Source organism: Chiloscyllium plagiosum, unplaced genomic scaffold (genome assembly GCF_037043375.1).
Source record: "Chiloscyllium plagiosum isolate Xiang-an unplaced genomic scaffold, Cpla_swu_hap1 HiC_scaffold_42, whole genome shotgun sequence".
Taxonomy (NCBI): Eukaryota; Metazoa; Chordata; class Chondrichthyes; order Orectolobiformes; family Hemiscylliidae; genus Chiloscyllium; species Chiloscyllium plagiosum.
The window spans coordinates 6,805,102-6,828,566 of NW_028270180.1; the positions used below are offsets into that span (position 1 = coordinate 6,805,102).

Sequence of the window (23,465 nt, forward strand, 5' to 3'; positions counted from 1 at the left end):
AAGCTTCATTGGAGAAACATCCAGATGCTTTCAATGGCTCAGCTAAAAATTGATAGCATGGACCCAAGTTTGATTCTCAGTCTGTGATACATGGGTTGATCTCAGATGTTACTGCTGTAAGGGCCTTCATAATGACTGAATGAGGCCCATTAATAACACAGATATATCAGTGATGGAATAATCAGGCTTAACTACGACACCTTCAGCACCAAAGAGCTCAGCAGCATTCATAGCCCAGGCAGAGACATAGACATGGATTCATAATGCCCATGAAGCCATAATCAGCCTTTTGTAGAGGGCAAGCAGATTAGGCTGAAAATTGTGACTGTGTATCTCAGTCCTCAGACATTCAATATGCACTTTTATTGAGACAAAGACTAGTTCTTATAAATTTTACATTGCTCAGAGCACTAAAACATGTGAACGTGATTACCACAACAATAAAGTGGCAATTTAATTCTTAAAATAAACTAAATTATCAAATAATTTGGAGTTAACATCTTTCCATTAAAACTAGCCTATTGGGTTGATTAATGCACTGTTAACAATGCTCTAAGTAACACTATGAACGTAAAGGTAACAATTTTATTATTTAGAGTCATAGAGATGTACAGCATGGAAACAGACCCTTTGGTCCAACCCGTCCATGCCAACCAGAGATGCCAACCCAATCTAGTCCCATCTGCCAGCACCCGGCCCATACCCCTCCAAACCCTTCCTATTCATATACCCATCCAAATGTCTCTTAAATGTTGCAATTGGACCAGCCTCCACCACTTCTTCTGGCAGCTCATTCCATACATGTACCACCTTCTGCATGAAAAAGTTGCCCCTTAGGTCTCTTTTATATCTTTCCTCTCTCACCCTAAACCTATGTCCTCCAGTTCTGGACTCCCCGACCCCAGGGAAAAGATCTTGACTGTTTACCCCATCCATGCCCCTCATAATTTTGTAAACCTCTATAAGGTCACTCAGCCTCCGACGCTCCAGGGAAAACAGCCCCAGCCTGTTCAGCCTCTCGCTTTAGCTCAAATCCTCCAACCCTGGCAACATCCTTGTAAATCTTTTCTGAACCCTTTCAAGTCTCACAACATCTTTCCGATAGGAAGGAGATCAGAGTCGCACGCAATATTCCAACAGTGGCCTAACCAATGTCCTGTACAGCCGCAACATGACCTCCCAACTCCTGTACTCAATACTCTGACCAATAAAGGAAAGCATACCAATCGCCTTCTTCACTATCCTATCTACCTGCGACTCCACTTTCAAGGAGCTATGAACCTGCACTCCAAGGTCTCTTTGTTCAGCAACAATCCCTAGGACCTTACCATTAAGTGTATAAGTCCTGCTAAGATTTGCTTTCCCAAAATGCAGCACCTCGCATTTACCTGAATTAAACTCCCATCTGCCATTTCTCAGCCCAGATCTGGTCCAGATCCTGTTGTAATCGGAGGTAACTCTCTTCGCTGTCCACTACACCTCCAATTTTGGTGTCATCTGCAAACTTACTAACTGTACCTCTTATGCTCGCATCCAAATCATTTATGTAAATGACAAAAAGTAGAGGACCCAGCACCAATCCTTGTGGCACTCCACTGGTCACAGGCCTCCAGTCTGAAAAACAACCCTCCACCACCACCCTCTGTCTTCTACCTTTGAGCCAGTTCTGTATCCAAATGGCTAGTTTTCCCTGTATTCCATGAGATCTAACCTTGCTAATCAGTCTCCCGTGGGGAACCTTGTCGAACGCCTTACTGAAGTGCATATAGATCACATCTACCGCTCTGCCCTCATCAATCCTCTTTATTACTTCTTCAAAAAACTCAATCAAGTTTGTGAGACATGATTTCCCACACACAAAGCCATGTTGACTATCCCTAATCAGTCCTTGCCTTTCCAAATACATGTACATCCTATCCCTCAGGATTCCCTCCAACAACTTGCCCACCACCGTGGTCAGGCTCACCGGTCTATAGTTCCCTGGCTTGTCTTTACTGCCCTTCTTAAACAGTGACACCACGTTTGCCAACCTCCAGTCTTCTGACACTTCACCTGTGACTATCGATGATACAAATATCTCAGCAAGAGGTCCAATAATCACTGCTCTCGCTTCCCACAGAGTTCTCGGGTACACCTGATCAGGTCCTGGGGATTTATCAACCTTTACCCGTTTCAAGACATCCAGCACTTCCTCCTCTGTAATCTGGACTTTTTGCAAGATGTCACCATCTATTTCCCTACAGTCTATATTTTCCATATCCTTTTCCACAGTAAATGCTGATGCAAAATATTTATTTAGTATCTCCCCCATTTTCTGTGGCTCCACACAAAGGCCACCTTGCTGACCTTTGAGGGACCCTATTCTCTCCCTAGGTACCCTTTTGTCCTTAATGTATTTGTAAAAACCCTTTGGATTCTCCTTAATTCTATTTGCCAAAGCTATCTCATGTCCCCTTTTTGCTCCCCTGATTTCCCTCTTAAGTATACTCCTACTTTCTTTATACTCTTCTAAGGATTCAACTGATCTATCCTGTCTATACCTGACATATGCTTCCTTCTTTTTCTTAAACAAACCCTCAATTTCTTTAGTCATCCAACATTCCCTATACCTACCAGCTTTTCCTTTAACCCTGACAGGAATATACTTTCTCTGGATTCTTGTTATCTCATTTCTGAAGGCTTCCCATTTTCCAGCTGTCCCTTTACCTGCGAACATCTGCTTCCAATCAGCTTTCCAAAGTTCTTGCCTAATACCGTCAAAATTGGCCTTTCTCCAATTTAGAACTTCAACTTTTAGATCTGGTCTATCCTTTTCCATCACCATTTTAAAACGGATAGAATTATGGTCGCTGGCCCCAAAGTGCTCCCCCACTGACACCTCAGTCAAGTGCCCTGCCTTATTTCCCAAGAGTAGGTCAAGTTTTGCAATTTCTGTAGTAGGTACATCCACAAACTGAATCAGAAAATTGCCTTGTACACACTTAAGAAATTCCTCTCCATTTAAAATCAATCACCAATTCATCCTCAGTCACAAAAAGTAAGACAATAAACTTGAATTCTGAATTATACCTGAAAAGTGCCTGAATTTTCAGCAAAGATAGGATAGAACTGATCTCCAGAAATAAAGTTTATTTATATTTAATTGTGAATAATGTCTGGTGTTTCAAAGTTCAGACAGTGCTATTGAAGTACAAATAGAAACTTCACAGTCCTACAGGGAAATAACAGAAATTAAAGACTGAGTTCCTAACTGGCAGGCAAGTTCCTTTTGTCCAACTTCATTAACAGACTGTGGAATGAGTTACCAGATAACCTGACAAGAACATTCAAGATGATCACTGATGTAGGTAATAACCTTCAAAGACTTGAATTTCATCGCAGTGGAAGCTTTAATGCATAAATGCTGAATCCCAAGACATCATCTTCTTCAGTTTTGAGTTATGTAAACCAGCTCCATAAAATGTCAAAGAATTGACAGGAAACCAAATCAATTTTAGTACTGTAATCAATTTACAGTATTAGATTTATTGCCATACAATACACTGAGATCTGATAAAAAATGCCATTTAAAGTCTGGCGTATGATCATAATAGGCAGAGTGTGGGAAAAGACCATAAACGATCCCTGTTAGCGCATCTAATTGTTGACTAAACCAGATTCCTAAAGAAGGGCTTATGCCCGAAACGTCGATTCTCCTGTTCCCTGGATGCTGCCTGACCTGCTGCGCTTTTCCAGCAACACATTTCCAGCTCTGATCTCCAGCATCTGCAGACCTCACTTTCTCCTCAAAGATTTAAACCAGGCATACCCAAAAGGTTTTGTTTTCAAGGTATGTGCCCCATTAAAAAACCTATTATTTGCTTCTTGTTCAAGAATCAAATTATTGACACTAACAGATCTCACTTTCCTGATTTAGTGTTTGTTCACCAATAGGGCAACAGCAGCAATAAGAAATACAAAGTTAAAAATCACACAACACCAAGTTATAGTCCAACAGGTTTATTTAGAAGCTCTAGCTTTTGCAGCACTGCTCCTTCAGGACAATCACCTGATGAATGAGCAACACTCCGAAATCTGGTGCTTCCAATTAAACCTGTTGGACTATAACCTGTATGTGTGATTTTTAACTTTGTACACCCCAGTCCAACACCGGCATCTCCAAACCATTAAGAAATACATTTTACAAATCTACAGGACAAAGTCAGTCAATAATGATGTAGTTTAACTTGAAAGGGTGCAGGAAAGATTTACAAGGATGTTGCCAGGATTGGTGGGTTCGAGTTATGGGGAGAAGCTGGTGAGGCTGGGGCTATTTTCCCTGGATTATCAGAGGCTGAGGGGTGACTTTTGAGGTTGATAAAACAGTGAGGGGTATGGGGAGGACAAATACCCAAGATCTCTTTCCTAAGGTAGGGGAGTCCAAAACTAGAGGGCATAGGTTTAAGGTGAGAGGGGGAAAAGATATAAAAAGGATCCGAAGGGATACCTTTTTCATGCAGTGTGTGGAGCATGAATGGAACAAGCTGCCAGAGGTGGTGGAGGCAGTGGGTACAAGAACAACATTTAAAAAGCATCTGGATGGGTTTATAAATAGAAAGGGCTTAGAGATTTATGGGCTAAATGCGAGCAAATGGGACTAGGTCAGACTGGGATGTCTGATCAGTGTGGACAAGCTGAACCAAATGGTCTGTTTCCATGCTATATGACTCTATAAGCAGTTCAAATGCTCACATAAGCAAGTTGCTTGGGCTGTTAGCAGAATTGTTACGGTTTTAAGATCATGTTACCAACAGGTTGTAGTTGGAAGATCTGTTATCTTAAAATGACTCCAAAATCTTTGTATTCAGAGAACTTGCAGGAAGGACTGAGTACCTTTTGAACAAAAAACACTCAAACATAAATTATATTGTTGTTGTGTTTTCTTAAAAACAAGCTAACTTTGCTCAGAGCAGAGATTGAATTGAAAAGAGTGGTAGTTCAGAATTAAAGTCGGTGGGAAGTCTCACATTTAAAATCTTTTGACTCAACGCTAAATTGCCAATGATTATTCCCTACCCACTTTTAGCATGACCTTCCCTGTTTCAGGAATTTTACTATTCCAAGGTTGTCTCATGTCTGACATTACACTCCGAGAATATTTGCAGACACAGTGACAAAGCCAGGCATTTTCCAGTTGGTACTGTGTTGTGACAAAGCACAAGTTTACTCTTGGCTTTTTTTTGAGTGGGATGGAATCAAACTTTTTTTCAATTGAGAATCTTAGATACCACAAATTCTTATATTTGACTAATCTCATTATTAAACAAAAATTACTGAAGATTCTTTTAAACTAAAAGGAAGAATGTAAATATTAATATAAAAATATTTACACTTACTAGCAAACAAAACTCCATGCAATCATACAAAAACATAAAATGTACAGCAAGATGTCAGGCACCAGGCTGCATTAAAATTACACGATATTAATATAAACAATTTATGATCCTTTACATACACATTCTCTGGAGCAGCGGAGGCTAAGGGGAGACTGGATAGAAATCTCTAAAATTATCAGATGCATAGATAGGGTTGATGGTCAGAATCTTATTCCCAGAGTTGAAATGTCTAATATTGGAAAGCATGGATTTAAGTTGAGGGGAGGAAAGTTCAAAGGAGATGCGAGGGGCAATTTTTTTTTTTAAAACACATAGCGATAGGAGTCTGTAATGCTCTGCCAGGGATTGTGGTGGAGGCAGATATGTTAAGGGTATTTAAGGGACTTTTAGACAAGCACATAAATATGCAAGGCATGGAGGAATATGACAAAAGCAATCAACTATGATGAAAATGACAGATCATGGCTGACTTAGGTGGGTTAAGATCACCCCAGTCCAGGAATCTGTCTGAACAAAATAACTGCTATTTGACCTTGTCAATTTTAAGAATCAAAAAATTTGAGTTCCTCACTAATATTTTGAGGCTGAGTATAAACTAACTTAGAAATATCCAAATAGGTTTCTGGACAAGGTTAATGGACATCTACAGCAAGACTAAAACATTAGATGCCCAATTTGCTTAAAAAGACTGTCAGACTAAGAGTTAACATTATGAACTGCACAATAATTATAATAATTTTATAAAGCAAGGACTTGTAAACTGGCAGAGTCGATAAAGTATGGCACTGGAAAAAGCACAGGTCAGGCAGCATCTGAGCAACAAGACAGTTGACTTTTTGGGCTTAAAACCTTCACCAGGAACCTACACTGGAACCCATACATACCTAGGGTACTCCAGAATTCATTCATTCAATTTTTACCAGCCCATAACCAGATTTCTGGAGAGGATGATTTACTGCTACATTAGAACAGCTACTTGTATTAATATAGTATCTTTAAATAGAACAACTTCTTAAGGTGCTTCATGGGTGCTAATGACACTAAAGTAAATGCCAATCCAAAGGAAGAGATAAATTTAACTACAACTGCTTCTCTCCTGAAAATCACAAACACAACAAAAATACAGCAGGTAACTGATTGGTCAGACTGCATGTTGGGCAAGGCAGGATTAGCTGAAGTGATTCCTGGGGCTACAACATCCAAGGCAATTGTGGAATTAACACTATGTTCAAGACTGGAGTTTGCAGTTTACATTTAAAGTATTTTAATAGTCTGGAAAATGGACTAAGTAAAATATTTTAGCAATAAGCAGTTGCAAAGCATCCAAAATGGAAACTACAGTTAAGTACTTAAGACCACCCAGTCTGAAACCCTGATTTGGTAAGCTGCCAAATCCTGTAACCAACAGCCACAGTTAATGAGCCTAAATTTTTAAAGTAAAGTTGCATCTTTGCTCCTATACTCAAAGGCACTTATCCAATGACATGTGTTATTAATTATACTTAAACTTTAAAGAATTTGACACTGCACTGCTTATTTCAAGTAATTCAAAACGTATGTGAATTCTCACGATATTGTACGAGGCAGAAAAAAGAAAACTCCCCTTAAATTGTGCAAGTTGAAGTCTGAGTGGTTATATTCCCAAAGGAAGGCAATCAAATGTCTGGTTCTGTGCCTTATGCCTGCCGCCGTTTGTTGAACAGTTAAGTCTCAGGTGTCACTAATCATATAGGTACAGGTAGCAGATAGGAAATTCAGTACTGTACTTGCTGCAGCTGTCCCTAAGCTCCAGATACGAACATATCCACATTCCCCTTATAAGGAGATCATTACAGAGGGTACTTTCCAAGAGTAGTGAAACATTGAGTTTCTACTGCACTCACATTTCTCTTTATATTGACAATGTGTAAGTGCAAGGAGAAAGACTTAATGGGCACATTTCATTTAACTGATCATAAACACTTCCACAGGTTATTCAAGGAGAAAGTCTGCTGGCTTTCAATATTGAACTTGGCTCGATATTCCTTTCTTTGATTTCATGCAATAATCATCACCTTTGTACAGAAGCACAAAATCATCTTGCACATATGGGAGGGGCAGAAAAAATAGAATGTCAATGATTAACCGAAAAATAATAAAACCTCTCTTTGGGCAAGGTCTGAGTGATGATTATTTGTGTGTGACAAGATGCAGCACACAGAGTTAGCAGGCAAGGATAGGCCATTAAAACAGCAGACCCATGATGGTGTCTATACGACACACAACCCTTTTTCCTAACCATTTCACCCAAGCTTTCCATTCTTTTCTGTCTCATATTCCCTTACCTTAAAATACTCTGAGATTTTGTCCAGTTTTTCCATGAAAGTTACAAATTTGTTGTTTTGTCTATGGTTTGTGATGACTAGATTTTGGTACATTAAAGAAAGGTGGTAATTATTTGGAGCACTTACCTTGATCGCATATTGGTTATGAAGGTCCTTAGCGTAGGAAGCTGTGTAGTAAACTGCATCACCTGCCTCACAGCAAGGTTTATCACTTGTCAGTCTGAAGTCTGACCAGTTGTCCAATCCAAAGCGAAGCTGGTTCTTCTGGCCTTCCATAAACCTGTCCTCACATTTAGCTGCCAGTTTCCGCAGTGAGTCTGTATGGAGGTTTCGAATCTTCATGATTACCTCCTCTTTGTTCTCGATCCCTTTGTACAGCGTATGCCTTTGTGGCTTTTGTATACTTTTACCAGGTCTCTGAGGAATACGATTCTTCTCAGAGAGTGAATCCAAGCTGTTTGAGTACCCTTCCCTACAGCTGCTCGTGGTGAGGCTGCACGTACTGTTGACTGTTGATGATGCTCTGGTCTTTGTCATCGACTTGCTCACTGCTCTTTCCAGTGAATCACCTGACTCGTTGTCACAGAGTCTGGCATCTGAACTGAGCGAGGAACAAGCACTTGACGCATCCCAGTTTGCATCACCAGGATACTCTACATCATACAATGGATTTGCCAAGTTCACATTGTGTCCAGAATTTCTTCCTTCTATCTTTTTCTGGGCATAGTCCTTTGATGTGGGATCAGTGTTTGCACGGATTATGGTTTTCTTTGGAAGTGGCGGTGGTGTTGGTTGGCTCTCTGACATGGTTTCCTGTTCCGTAGATCCCACAAATGCAATGGCATCATCCGAAGCTCCTTTCACTTGTCTTGGCTGCTTCAGGGGTATCATGTTAGCCCGCGATTGCCCTATGCAATCATACAAAAGATGACTAAGTATCATAGTACAGTCAACCAAAACAGCACACGTGAATAAACAAACAACATTTTGGATAGAAAAACACACTGGATTGAACATGCCATACTTCTGAATGCTAGTTTAAATTCCATAGATCAATTTAAATGTTTAGCCTTAGCAGAAGTGCAAATAGCAGTTTTGATCAGTGAAACATAATGGAGGGTTGGAGTTATAGGCTGGATAGGCTGGGACGTTTATCAATGGCATGTAGGAGGTTAAGGAGTGACTTTATAGAGGTTTATAAAATTATGAGTAGATAAGGTGACAAAAAAGAATCTTTTTCCTGGAGTGGGAGAGTACAAAACTAGGGACATATTTTTAAGGTGAAGGGAGAAAGTTTTAAAAAAGGACATGAGGGGAAACTTTTTTTTTTAAAACACAGAAAGTGATTTGTGTTTGGAATGAACTGCGAGAGGATGCAGGTACAGTTACATTACAACATTTAAAAGACATTTGGATAAACACATGAATAGGAATGGTTTGGAGGGATCTGAGCCAAATGCAAGCAAGTGGGACTAGTTTAGTTTGGGAACATGTTCAGCATGGATTAGCTGGACCAAAGGGTATGTTTCCATGCTGTATCACTCTATGACTCGAAAAACAGGTAGTGCTGAGGAAGCAAGGCGGCTGCAGAAGGGCTTGGCAGGCTAGAGGATTGAGCAAAATAGCAGATAGAAGGCAGTGTGAGAAAGTATAAGGTGATGCATTTTGATAGGAAGAAAATCGGCGTAATTTATTTTCTAAATGGGGAAAGGCTTCAGAGCAGTTTTGGGCCCTGTATCTGAGGATGGATGTGCTGGTGTTGGAGAGGGTCCAGAGGAGGTTTACATGAAGTGATCCCAGTGATGACAGGCTTGTCAAATGTGGAGCAGTTGAGGACTCTAGGTCTGTATGCGATGGAATTTAGAAAGATGAGGTGGAGATCTTGTTGAAACTTACAGAATACCGAGAGGCCTGAATAGATTGGATATAGATATCCCCACTAACAGAGAATTGGAGCCAAGGGCACAGCCTCAGACTGAAGGGTCAACCCTTTAGAACTAGATGAGGAAGAATTTCTTCAGCCAGAGAGTGGTTAATCTGTGGAACTCATTGCCACAGAGGGCTGTGGAGTAATTGAATGTATTTAAAGACAGAGAAAGATAGGTTCTTGATTGGTAAGGGAATCAAGAGAGAAGGCAGAAGAATGGGGTTGAGAAACTCAGTCATGATCGATTGGCAGAGCAGACTTGATGGGACGAATGGCCTAATTCTGCCCCAGCATCTTATTGTCTTATACTTCAAGAATAGGACGTGGCTGTGATACATACCACTTCAGCTATTACTTCAAAGAGCCCAAGACAAAATAATTTTCAACTGTGGGACAGCAATTCTAGCCATCGAACAATTTCAACTACACCCAAACTTTGTGTTCTTAATCAAAACCTCAATAAAATATGAAATTAGAGAGTATTATACGAGGAAAAATAGCATTTATCTTAATATACTGGACGGTTGTACAAAGTATACCTTTTACTGATAAGGATGAAAATTGAATAGACTTAAAGCCACCTCCCTAGACAGTTATAAATCCTTCCTTGGCAACTTTGGGGAACTGATCCTGTACCAGGCAGATACACATAGTATGGATAATGATCAGCTGATGTGTCATTGAGGACTCATTTCCCATTCTGTTCCAGATGGTTCTACATGACAATGCTTTAGTAAGCTCAATTTAGGAGCAAATTCCTACAGATGCTGGAATCTGTACTGAAAACGACAAATGTTGGAGATCACAGCAGATCTCTCCAAAGATGATGTCTGACTGGCTGTGATCTCCAACATTTATTCTTTCCAGTTCAGAAGGCTCAACTTGGTTTAAGACTGTTTTAGCTAGCTAAATGCCATCAGTTAAACATCGCCTTGTCCTTGGGCTTGCCAATGAGAAGCTCTCTGGTTCTCCCAGGGGGGTTAGGTAGGTGGGCCGTGTTCCTCTAGCTGCCTCCAGCTTATTCTATTGGTCAATTTGCTGTTCCACACTTAAAAATAATAGTTGTTCATTTTAGTGAGAAATAAATTGCAATAGCAGGTTATGGTCAATGGCACAAATATTAATTTCAAATTCAAATTACTCTTCCCGTCATGAAGATACTTTTTTCAGGAATTATAATATATCTGTTTCCAGATTCTAGTAATTACGTAATTAAAGATGTACATGTACTTCTCTTTAGATTCTCTCATCCGCCCTCTCGAGCACAGAAACACATGACACATAGTAAAGGTACTCAGAATGTAGCTGGGGTCACTGACAGCCCCAGCTTACTCCTCCTCACCTGTGGCTCTCAATAAAGGAGCAGTTCCATAAATCTCTGAGCTTCCATCCACAGCCCGCCAGCTCGGGGATTTTGCTAAAGCCAGGATTACAGACATGTAAAAGAAAGAAAAATACAGGAAAGAAAGGAAGAGAGAGAGAGAGAGGGAGAGAGAGAGAGACAGCAAGATTGGAATAGTGAAACCCTCAACTAAAGGTTAGTAAGTAATGTATAAAGTATTGCAGTTACACCTTACCACGCAGCAATGCCACTTTCAGCACCAGTGTCTCACAAGAAATATTTTTACTTTTAAATCCTGAGCCAAGTGATACCCATAGGATGAATATTCATTGTGCAATCATTTTCAAATTGTTCAGGGGAACAGTCACATTTTTATGGGGCTATGACATGGAGTTGCCATTGTGCATTGGTATATGACCAATGTATTAATAAAAATACATTTTTGACAAAAAAATCACAAATTTAAAAAAATTGGTGGACAACTATAGGAATCTTTGCTAAGCAGATGAATTTTTCATGTTGACAGATGAAATTATTTTTAAAAATCTCAGGATTGTTGCAGAACAAGCTGAGAAACTCAATTCTGGAATGAATGTAACCATTACCGAATTCCTCCCACAAATGTAGCAAGGTGTTATTATTATTCTGGAATGGATTCCTGTGCATGCACATTAATACCTGATGTATTCTAGATATGACTCACCTGGATGGTTCTTGCAGTGACTCAGTATTTGCACTATCTAGTGCATTTTTTTTTGGAAGTCAGTGAAAATGCTAGTTTCTGGCTGACAACTCTGCAGAGACAACTACATTCTGGACACCACCTAACATGTGGCTCAGTATATAAATACACAATTTCCATTCCACCTATTCTAGTTTGGACATGGTGTTGACATTGCATTGGTCAGAAATGTGCATCACAGGAACAGTTTGAACATGAACAAGGACTGACTACATCAATCGTGTGAGGTAATATATGAAGATCAATCAATTAAAACAGCAAAAGAGCTCTGTTGGAATTAGTTCAAACTTTCATCATTCAGTCCACAATAAGTGCTATGGTTACCCACTGATCAATTAAGCTTGTGTCTAGCATGCTTGCTATCTACAAAATGAACCATATACTTATAAGAAAAACACTCAAAACGTTTTTGAACTCATTTTAACATTTTACAGATGATTAAATTACTTGGGATATTTACATAATTGTGTGGCCATTTTAAAAATGAGCACAGTGTCTAGTTGGGTCTGTCAAAATTAACACGGAAATGTGTTTTGTTTTATGAAGTAACACTGTGCTGGAACATTCATTTTCCCACAATTGAAAACAAAAATTGATATCCAGCAATAATTTGCAATTACATATCACAATTTAACATCAAAATTATCCTACAATATACAAAAGAATCAAAGAAAATTAAAATATGTAAAAGTACCATCACTGAACAAATGAGAGTGAGGAAGCGAAACCAAAAAAAGTGGCTGAGATCTTAAACTGAACAGGCTTGTAATAAGGAGGAGAAACTGAGGGCTTGTGAGAAGAACTTTGGTAGATTATGTTGAGAGTCATCGAGGCTCTGTCACCAGCAATGGGACAAAGATGGTTGTGATACACAATTAGCCAGAGTTGAAAGAATAAATAGTGAAGGGTGAGGGGGTGTAAAGCTACAGCAAGTTATTAAGATAATGACAGTTAACCTGTTAAAGGGGTTTGAAGACAGAAAATGATCTTGAATTCACTTTTTTGGGTCATAGTGAACCCATATAGTTTAGGGTAAAGTTTTCATAATTTCACATACTTTGATTCCATGTACAATTCAAGATAGCAATTAATTAAAACTGGGTCTTTTAATCATTCTATCACATTTTTAATATAGCTTTCATGCATTAGGATCTCTATGCATCTTATTACTATTTGTCATCTACAAGATCTACACACAAAGGTTATCAAACAGTGACCATTTTGTCGGGAGCAACTGTAAGTGAACCCAAATCTCAACACTGCAATAGAATTCAGTTATTTTGGGTTTGCTGGGTTAGTTTTAAAGGACATTAAGGTGTAGTAAAATAATTCAAAAACAATAAGAATTATTTTGTTTGGAAGCTCAGGACTGATTGATTTCAACAAGTAGTTATCCTCCAGGAAAGGTAGAGGAGAGGGAACATGGGGTTTATTCAAAATCAAATGGATTCAAAATGTCATTGGGGAGGTGGTGACATAGTGGTAATGTCACTGGTTTAGCAATCTCATACACAGGCTAATGCTCTGGAGATAGCACCTCAATTCCCATCCATGCAGATAGTGAAATAAGAATTCAATTTTAAAAAAAACTGAAATTTTAAGAAACCTAGCATAATGGCAACTGTGTAACCCCTGTTGATTGTTTGAAGTATCCACCTGCTTCATTAATGTCCTTTAGGAAAGGAAATATGCCATCCTTACTTGGTCTGACCAACACGGAACTTCAGGCTTCCTGAACTGTGGGGTGACTATTATCTGCCCTCTGAACTAACCCAGCAACCCACTCACTTCCACGGCAATTAGGGATGGGCAACAAAAGATAACCTTACCAGCAATACCCACATCCCACAAACGAAGGAAGACTGGAACTGAGTCAATCTTCCACGGCAGATGCAACAACGGACACCTGAGCCAGCCAGGTCCACAGGAGACAGTCGATACTTACAAATCAGCCGCACTGTCTAGGCAGGGTCCAGGATAACTAAACCTTTCACCATAGGCTGTTTTTTTTTACCAATTGGCTACAAAAAATCCTGAACAGACCAACAGTCGATTGTCCTGGCTGGCATAGCAGCAGGACTCCATCCTGTGTTCTGTGCAACATTAAACTTGAAGCACAGTAAACACAGAATTTGTAAATTTTGGCTCTTTCCAGTTTCTGCCCAAGCTCTAAATATTGGATAAGTGAGATTTCCCTCTGCAGGAATGCATGCTTCAGCAGATAAATGGAAACCCTACTACCACGACTTTCAAGGTTTGGAGATTTTCATCACTCTTAGAGATTTTCATGGGTATTAGATACCAAGCTGATCAGAGAAAAAGATTTTTCACACTGTGATATGTAATAGTCACAGGGGACTCACACTTCCAGATTTCTTTAGATTTTATGTTTTAGGATAGGACAATTATTACAATTGGTAAAAGTCTGAAGTGTTCCCATGTTAATTACAGTAGCTTGTTTACCTTGAAAAGAAAACTGTTTTTAAGAAAATCATAGACAGCAAGGCATACTTGAATGATGTTGTAAAAGTTAGGTTTTTCACAAGAGAGTATGAAAAGAAAGAATTTATAAACGTATTCTTTATTTGTACTCATGCATCACTTCAGTTAAGAATCAACTTTGTCTCACCTCATAATTCTTAAACAAAAGATAGCCTCATAACCTGCAGGACAGTTACCAATTATTTAGTACAGTTCTAAAAACCAGGACATGATGAATGAACGCCAAATTTGAAACAATGAAGGTATCCCTGCTGTGCGGTTAACATGTTGAAAGTGCACATTCCTGCCATATCACCATAGCTTTTCTTTCCTGACCCTGTATCTACGCTGGTTTGTTGAACACTTTCAGCATTTTCTTTAGTATATCGCAAAAAATTAAAACGTTAGTCCTACCTTTAACTGAAGCCAGAAATCATCAAGCAAGGAACTTGAAAGAAAGAGGTGCCGTCATGTTGGCCCTTTTTACACGGTACAGCATTTGATAGGGCGTTTAAGCTTTAATCTAATCTCTTCCTGTTCGTTCTACCTAAACAGGATTGCCCACATTACAGCTGCATTCCTCACTCTGTAATCTACAATACTTACTGGCAGCCAGCAGGGACACTCTTATCAATTAAACATTTGTCTTGCACATACCTAGCTACAGTCTGAGGCTCAACTGATGAATTTTAAATCTGGCAGATCTGGAAAATGCAATAAGCCTACAGTAAAGAGAAAGGAGAAATTAAATCCTCTTCCTCCCCCACACCTTTATCGGCTCTTACCCAAGTTGCTGTAAGTAGCGCTGCTGATACTTTCGTCAGTGGATTCACTGCCTGCTTCCTTATCGTCCTGAGATCCTGTAGTGACCAGCAAAGTCATTGTACCAGGTGTCTCTTGGTTCGATGGTGCTGATCTTTGAACTTCTGATACTTGTGGTGGCATGTCTTCAACGGTCACCTCACCCGGCAGGCTGCTTGAATAAACAAAGTTTTCCTTCAGTCTTCATAATTCACAAAATGCTCAATATAATTTATTGGTCTAACAAAACCGGGCCATTTATTTTGAATACTGCACTCCAAAAAATATTTCTAAGTTCTACCTCAACAACTGTTGGGGGAAAGAAAATATGCAACCCAAGCACAGTATGTGTTAAAATTAAGTAAAGACTTGCAAGAACTTGTTAGTTCAAGATCCCTGGGCAATGTTAGCTTCATTTTACAGTCTCTTCAATTAATCTTGTTGCAGGCCACAATCCAGCAGAACAGGTTTCTTTAAATCTTATGCATTTACCTTTATGTAACCACAGAGATCAAATCCTAATTTTAAATATATAATTTATTATAATATCTAAAGGGCACCATACCACAATAAAGCTTTATGCCTTAACTAAGGTGTGTCTCAATTGATAACCACGAAAAGCGTTTGGTGTTTACAATGCAGTTGGTTAAAGTGCCAACAACTTAAACCAAAATTCTTAATGTGCTCTCAAGCCCTGAAGAACACTTATTTGAAGATCACTCATGGGACAAATTGTTCTTTTTCTCTTCCAGTTATTCATTTTAGAATCTTCTTGAAGTTGTTCCGTACAAATTGAATTGCAACTCATGAGTTTCAACTCAGCATTACAAGAAAAAGCACCAACTCTTACTGTACTACAGCTCTTACTGTCTTCAAACAGAAGTTTCAACTCTTAACTTACCTACTCAAATCACTCACACAACTCCCCATTGAAACAAGTGTTTTGAATTTGCTTCTTAACTTCATAAACATGTTTTGAAAGCAGTTGATTAACTCAGAGCTCTAAAGCTCTGCAACAGTGATATCATCAGCCAGACCTTCCTACCTAAGGCTGAAAACCTGCCAACACACTCTACCTATAATATATTGAGGTCACTTAAATGACTCAGACTTATTAACACTTACAGAGCTGTTGCGTTCAACTGAATTTCAAAGAATTCCACTCAACACAGTTACATTTTAAAACAAGGCATGTGTTGGCACCAAACTAGGAGACTCAATCAATACCTGTAAAACTATTTTTAAATTTGAATGGAAATCATGCAAATATTTCTACTCAATCACAGCCACAGTTTATTACTAACACAGAGCACATGTAAAAACAAATGTGCCAATTTAGAATTGTATCTGAAAATTAAATGAACTTTTCAGGTCTGCTTCTTGGAAAAACAAGAAAATCTGCAAAAAGAACTTTTTTTTTGCTCTGTCTTAGTTTGGAAGCTTCTCTCTCCACTGTACTTTTCACTGATGTATGGTAAACAGTCATTTCGGACATGTTGTACCCTCTTTCCCCCTGAAACTATTACTGTGACAACTGTGACATGGATAAATGAAAGAAACAAGCAACTCATTCCATGGCTTAGAACTACTGTCCACAGCAGATGACCGATATCTCGTACACTGTTTATTTGCAGTTGGGCTGGGAGGGTAGATTGTGTACTTTGCCTCTGCCTGCCTTTCCGGGTAGTTAAGTGGAGAATAGGACGGGAAAGTTTGTCATAATTACCATTGTTTTTCAGGTGCTCTCTCTTAGAAAGCACACATGATGTATCCACAGCCAATAGTTATTTGAATGGCCAGTTTGAACTGATAAAGGCAACATCTTTTTAACAACAGAATGGAAACATTTGGGTGGCAAAATTATTGAAAGGAGGCAAAAAAAATTATGCAGTATCACAAACTACAAAAAGCAACCTGACATTCTCAATGCACTCCTTACCTGCAAAAAGGCAGAATGCAGAGTTCTTTGTACTGGTCTGCAGAGTTCTTTGTACTCTATAGTTTCAAACTTCAAAACACAGGAGTGCATGTTTAGAACAAAATAGCCAAAGTAATGGACTCTGTTGTAACAAAAGTAGTTTGGATAGTTTGTTTTAAAATTCATTCATGGGGTGAGGCCATATTGCCCATCCCTTATCACCCTAATAGTGGGCCTGAAGTCACGTTAGCCAGACTAGGTAAGGTCCAGCAGATTTTCTTTCCTAAAAGACATTAGCGAAACAGAGTTTTTAAAAAAATGACAATAGTTACATGGCCATCATTAGACAAGATTTTAATTCTAGATTTTGTTTTGAATTCAAATTTCATTGATGGGATTTGAACCCATTTCCCCAGAACATTATCTGGGTTTTACTAGTCCAGTTACATTACCACTTCATCACTGGCTCTTTGGAAGAGATAGAACAATTGAACATATATTTACACAGATTTTCACAATTTCAAGACATTCCAAACTAATTGACACGTAACCACATTTTCATTTTAGAAAAACGTTAGCCAGATTTACGCATAGAAAGAGATGAAAAATGATTGGGTAATTTGTTTTAGTGATACAAGTTGAAGACTGAATATTGGCAAGGACATGGAAAAAGGTTTTTTGATTTTAGTTAAATAGTTCAATGGGATGTTTTGAATGTCCATCTGGGAAGGTAGACTAGGACTTTGTTTAACACCTTCTTCGAATAACATCACCTCCAACAGTGCAGCATACCCTCAATAATGCATGAAAGTGTCTGTTTTAATTATTGGCTGATCTCTGGAGTGGGGACTGAATGCACAACCAATGGACTAAAGGTCAAGGGTGCTTCAATTAGCCCAGACGAATACCTATGCACTGTGTGTTATAGAAATGTGATACTTATTAATGTATAACCTCAGTGTTAAGTGCAGGAGAGCAATTTTCTCTTAGTTTGGTAGATCATCTGATTTGGGTATCTTCCATTTTGCCTGCACTTTTCTGAGTCATTGTGAGATCAAAACGTCCCAACTAAAACAGGGAAGCTGAGATGTAGGGTGATTATTGCATATACATTTAACTAATCATTTTTTACAACTGTTCGTTTAAAAATGTTAATCAAGATTTCAGTTTATCAGCACATACTCAAAATGTTTCAAACAATGCTGCTTCCAATGATGCATAGTGTTACTGTTAAGATGCACAGATCATGCGGGCTTTACGCTGTAATAAATACTGTCTGAAAAACACACATTTTAAAAATTGATTCTGTGCAAAAACTCAATTTTAAAGAAAAATTAACTACACACAACATATCCTTGAGAATCTGTGATGAGAATGTTTAATTTTACAGAACTTTGATGGTCAGTGAATCACTACGAATGTGATTATAGGTGATGATTCATTCAAATACATATTACGCTCTACTCCTTGCAACTATTTCACAATATTTAGAAGAGCTTCTCATCAATACATGGGTATTTGTCATAAGTCAGCAATCGGAAATCACACAGACAAAAGGCAAGTTAAAGGTGCATACATCTATCTTGAGTTCTTCGAAATTCCAAAGAATTAAAAGTAGTTTGCTGTTGTGAAATGTAACCTGACGACGGACATTTACTCATTTCAGTTGGATACTTAAACTGGCACATACCCATAAATAAACTGATTGTTTCAAAGACACATGAAAAGTTGAACTAATAAATCAATAGTTTATCCCTATTCTAACATTTTTATTTTCCCCACATCTGCAGCACCTTGTTGCCAGTAATATGTTAATATCAATTTTGATTCACTGCCTGTTTCTATCACTAGAATATAATCAGACAGACTATGTAGTCATTCTGAATCACCTGATGTCACCATAGCATAAAGAAAAACTCAAAAACATTGACTTTAACTCTTAAATGATCATTTAAAACGGTCAGTCACCCAGACGTGACAGCAGCCAGAAGGATTGTTCCATTTGAAGGACTGGCATGTGTTTTAACAGAATCAGCAAGAAGCCGATCCCAAACAGGTGTCCTGATGTAGCTGACCATATTTTGTGCGATATTGGTGACCCACAGAAAGTATAGTCCAGGTTCAGGAATTGGAGAAGAAATGGCAGCTTAAGGTTGGGCAGACAGCATTATTTATGGAACCCAGAGTAACAAGTCTGCTCAACACCAATTTACATTTCTACAATGCCTTTAACATAACAAAAAGTCCCAAAACACTGAACCATGTGAGGGAACAGTGTTGTGAAAATGGTAGTTTTTAAAAGGAGGATGAAAGAGACCCACAGGAATTTAGGGAGGGAACTCTACAGAACAGGTGCAAAGTAGCCAATAGTGGAGCAATGGAAATTGGGGACAGCCAGAATTCATGGAGGACAAAGACTTAGGATGGTTTTTGGATTTGGGGAGGTTATAGATAGGAAAGGACAAGGCCATGAAGATATTAAAACAAGGGTTGCAAATTTAAACATGGGCCAAAATAATTAAATAGATGCTCAATTCTAAAAAGTATAAAATAACATGGATTCTGATATCCCATTAATGTACACTTATAGTTGCATTACACAATAATGAAGACATTAATATGATAACATAACAGGAAATTTACTTGCCACAAACAGTTTGCATTTGCCACATTTCACAACAATACATCTCCCTGCTTGACGAGCAGCAATTGTCCAAACTTCTGACAGCCTTTGCAGTTCAGGTGAATGGGGATGGGCAGAGGGAAGGAGATTCCAGAGCAATGATCATTTCTGCTTCTCAGTACAGTTTCTGTGCAATTTCTGGTAGTGAGGGAATACTTGTGCACTGGCTTGTAGAATCAGTTTTTTTGCTGATCCAGTAGATTTGGGGATGTGCCAGCCAAATGGCATTCTAAGCTGCATTTCGAGAGGCATGTTTCTCACAGGCTCAAAGCTGTTGCTTCATGCATAAAAGAATGTTAAATTTTCATCTAAACATTTCCCAAAACATGAAAAGATCACAGAAGAAATTTTCAAAATTATCTTGTGCTACAGAAAAGTTCTGAATAATTTGCAAATTAAGAAAGCATGCAGCAATCTGTGACTCAGAATCCCTACAAATGTGGAAGTAGGCCATTCAGCCCATCAAGTCCACACTGACCTTCCGAAGAACATCCCACCCAAAACCACACCCTCCCCTATCCCTGTAACCTAACCTGCACTACAGGCAATTTAGAATGGCCAATCCACATAACCTGAACATCTTTGGACTGTGGGAGTAAACCAGAGCATCTGGAGGAAACCCATGCAAACATGGGGAGAATGTGAAAAATGCACACACAGACTCACAAGGATGGAATTGAACCTAGGGTCCCTGGCGGTGTGAGGCAGCAGTGCTAATCACTGTGCCACCCCAAAATACTTCAAATTAAACTTGTTCAAAATGTTTCCCAATCTCAAAGGAGATCAAAAAGTAAAACTTCTGCGAGCTTCTATGAAATTCTTTCTTAATGCTGAACAAAGGGGTGAGCTTAACCCTGGATATTAACTCTGAACTGAACTATTTAATTCTGAATTGCTATTTTACACATTATACGGACAAATTCAGATTTGTCATAGGGCCATATAAGTTCATGTAGTGTATGTTCACAACCAGCTGCCCAGTGAAGCAATAATCAGATTGATCAAGATTTTGTAAGTCCAGCCACTGATATAAATAAACTAGCAGTGAACATGGTCAAATTTTGGTCTAACGACATCATGAATGGGAATTTTGGTCAGCCATTCCTATCAAAGCTTTGCTGAAGAAGAGTTGCGTAATAAAATCTGGATCTGCACATAAAATGTCTGCTTGCAGACTGCCTCAAAGTAAACAGCTTCAGAAAAAAGATCAAGAATGCAACAGTTAATGAAATTATATTTTCTATAATTTAAAAATAACATATAATCCGATTAGGAATAAACTTCTTTTTTGATCAAAGTGCCATGGTTAGATGTCAGAGGTGAACTAAAAAAAACTATTAAATTCCATGATCAACACCAATCTAATCTCTTTTCCTGTGGGTGTGCAATATAACGTATGGAAGTTCCATATCTGCATACTCGAGACCGTAAATAAATAGTACTTGACACTAGGAAAAACAGCCTAGTTTATTTACCATTAGTATATTTTTATCTTTAAAATTAAAAAAAAGGTTTCTCGAAGATCTCCTGGAAATTTGTCCGAACCAAAAACACCAGCAGACAAACAGAAAGTTTGCGCAATACTGCAATTTGACCAGGCAATTTAAAGTGAACAGTGACCTTGAAACTCTTCTCCAATTTCTTCGTTCTTCCCAGAAAAAAAATGACTGCCATCTGATTTGATCGTGGCCAAAATGAGGAATTTATCATGTGAGGAGAGTGATGGCTGTGAGTTAAGAGCATATTATATAAATTTACTGTCACACTAAGCCTTACCCTTATAATGGAAATATTTCTATAAACATACCATAATTACATACAGCCTAAGACATCCCAAAGCACTTAAAAGAAGCACAACAATCCAAGTGGTAATAATACAAGATTTGGGGGAGAAGGACAAAGGCCTGATCAAAGGAATCAGCTATAGAATACTTTTGAAAGTGGGAAGAGAAGTAGGAAGGCATAGGGTTTATGGTTCCAAACCATAGGGCATATATGCTGCAAACAACAGAAGAACAGAGAGGGGAATGCATTGCAGTCACATGGTAACAACCAATTTAAAGCAAGTTACAAGGCAGGTTAGTGGGGTCAGGGAAACTGTGAATGAGGAATTTAACATTCTGGAAGCAACACAAACAATGGAGATTATAAAGGCAGAAAAGATGGGACAACAGGATTTAAAGCAAAATGAGAGGGGGGCAGTGAAAGTTTTGAAAGAGTTTAAGTTTGTGCAAGATGAAGCTTTATCATATACTGCATTGCCTACAGGCTTTGTTGATTTTATTGTGTTAATGCGTTTTTATGCAAACATGTAAAAGATATAACAATGCTTGAATAATGCTTACATCAAGCCTTTAGCAAGGCATTCAAAAGCATGTACTCAAATGGAAAAAAAACTGACTGAGCCCAAATGGCAAGGTCATTAAGACAATTGAGCAAATGTTTACTAAATCAATAATTTTAAGGAGCATTGTAAAGGAAATATTTAGGGAGGAAATTCTTGAGTTTAGGATCTTAATAGTTGATAGCAAAACTACCAATTGCCATGGAAAGGAAGTGAGGGATGCACAAGAGGCCAGAATTGATTGGACACAGAAATCTTGGAGGTTTGCAAAGTTGTAGAGGGTTTCCAGGTTAGGGATAGGAATAGGGATAGGTGTAAGGATAAGGGAAGAGAATTTTAAAATTGCAATGGTGCTGGTCCAGATGCTCACAGATTAGCAAACAGACAAGTGATGGGTGAACAGAACTTGGTGTAATTTAAGGCAATGGGAGGAACGTATTGAGTGATCTCAAGTTTGTGCAGGGAGGAAAATGGGAAGTCAGCCAGAAGAGTATGGAAATAGTAGGGTCAAGAGATAAGAAAAGCATAGGTAAGGATTCCTGCATCCAGAAAGATATTCACGACAACCACTGCTGCTTTGAATTCTCAGACAAATACTAGAAGTTACAACTTGTCTGGGCATTGAGAATTCCATCCATTCCTGCAGAATTCATTATAAAAGAGTCTGTGCAGAAAACCTCTGTTATATGAGCAGCAAATATAGGCATGCCTTATACATGTTCATAAATTGCAAACATTAATAGCTGCTCAGTGAAATGCAACCATATTTTCCTTTGGTCCAATGTAAAATATTGAAATTGCAGATTTTATGTATAGAAAACATAAGCACAATATATTCAGAAAAATAATTTTCCTTTGAATTTCCAAATGATTTCACAAATGATAATATTCTTTTGATATTATTGTCAATTAGGACAAGCATAATTAAATCCAAGATAGAAGGCAGAAAAAAGTTGTGGCTGTAACAGCTGCTACTTTTTTGAGATATTCTCAGTGGAAGTGATTTCCTCACATTCTAGCAGTAATTACTGTTTTATAAGCTGTTCTACTGTTTTGGAACGTTGGGGGCGGGGGAATAAAATCAAAATAGCACTTTTAAAAAGGAGGAAGACAGACAAAGGTTGTGACCACATGGGAAGTGATTCAAACAGGAAATGAAACCTATAATGCTGTCTGACGCTACTGCTTCTGCTGTTTGACTTTCAAGTATCTCTTGACATTGTAGTTTATCTAAGAAAAATTAAGGAACAGTGAAATTCACAGCTGACCTAAGAGAAACGTATGTGGAAGAGGTAACAACAGGGGAGCAGCTATGAGGCTTTTTAAAGTGTAACATTATTGTTTATTTTGTAAAGCTACAAAAGTGAGCAGAGTGAGTTATTTTTGATTGTATGTTTTATTGAGATATGTCTCTTGATTAAACTTTAAAAATATAAAAGGTACTAAGTTAGCGTTGAGCAGTATTTGTTAGAACAGTAAGGCTGGACTATTTTCTGGGCCTTTAGTAGAGTGATGTGTTCTTCCTGTC

At 38.5% G+C, this 23,465-nt stretch overlaps 1 protein-coding gene across 5 annotated transcripts in view; it reads right to left on the reverse strand.

Moving 5' to 3' along the window:
* The window catches only part of peak1 (pseudopodium-enriched atypical kinase 1), a 183,917-nt gene that overhangs the window by 8,875 nt on the left and 151,577 nt on the right, over positions 1 to 23,465 (reverse strand). For 3 of the 5 annotated variants that reach the window (XM_043680402.2, XM_043680398.2, XM_043680397.2), the window contains 3 exons: positions 14,977 to 15,167; positions 10,969 to 11,043; positions 7,826 to 8,607 (listed from right to left, as the gene is read on the reverse strand). In XM_043680402.2, coding sequence (XP_043536337.2) covers positions 7,826 to 8,607; positions 10,969 to 11,043; positions 14,977 to 15,167 — 1,048 coding nt within the window. The remainder of the gene's footprint in view (positions 1 to 7,825; positions 8,608 to 10,968; positions 11,044 to 14,976; positions 15,168 to 23,465) is intronic. The other 2 variants (XM_043680403.2, XM_043680404.2) reach the window with 2 other exon arrangements.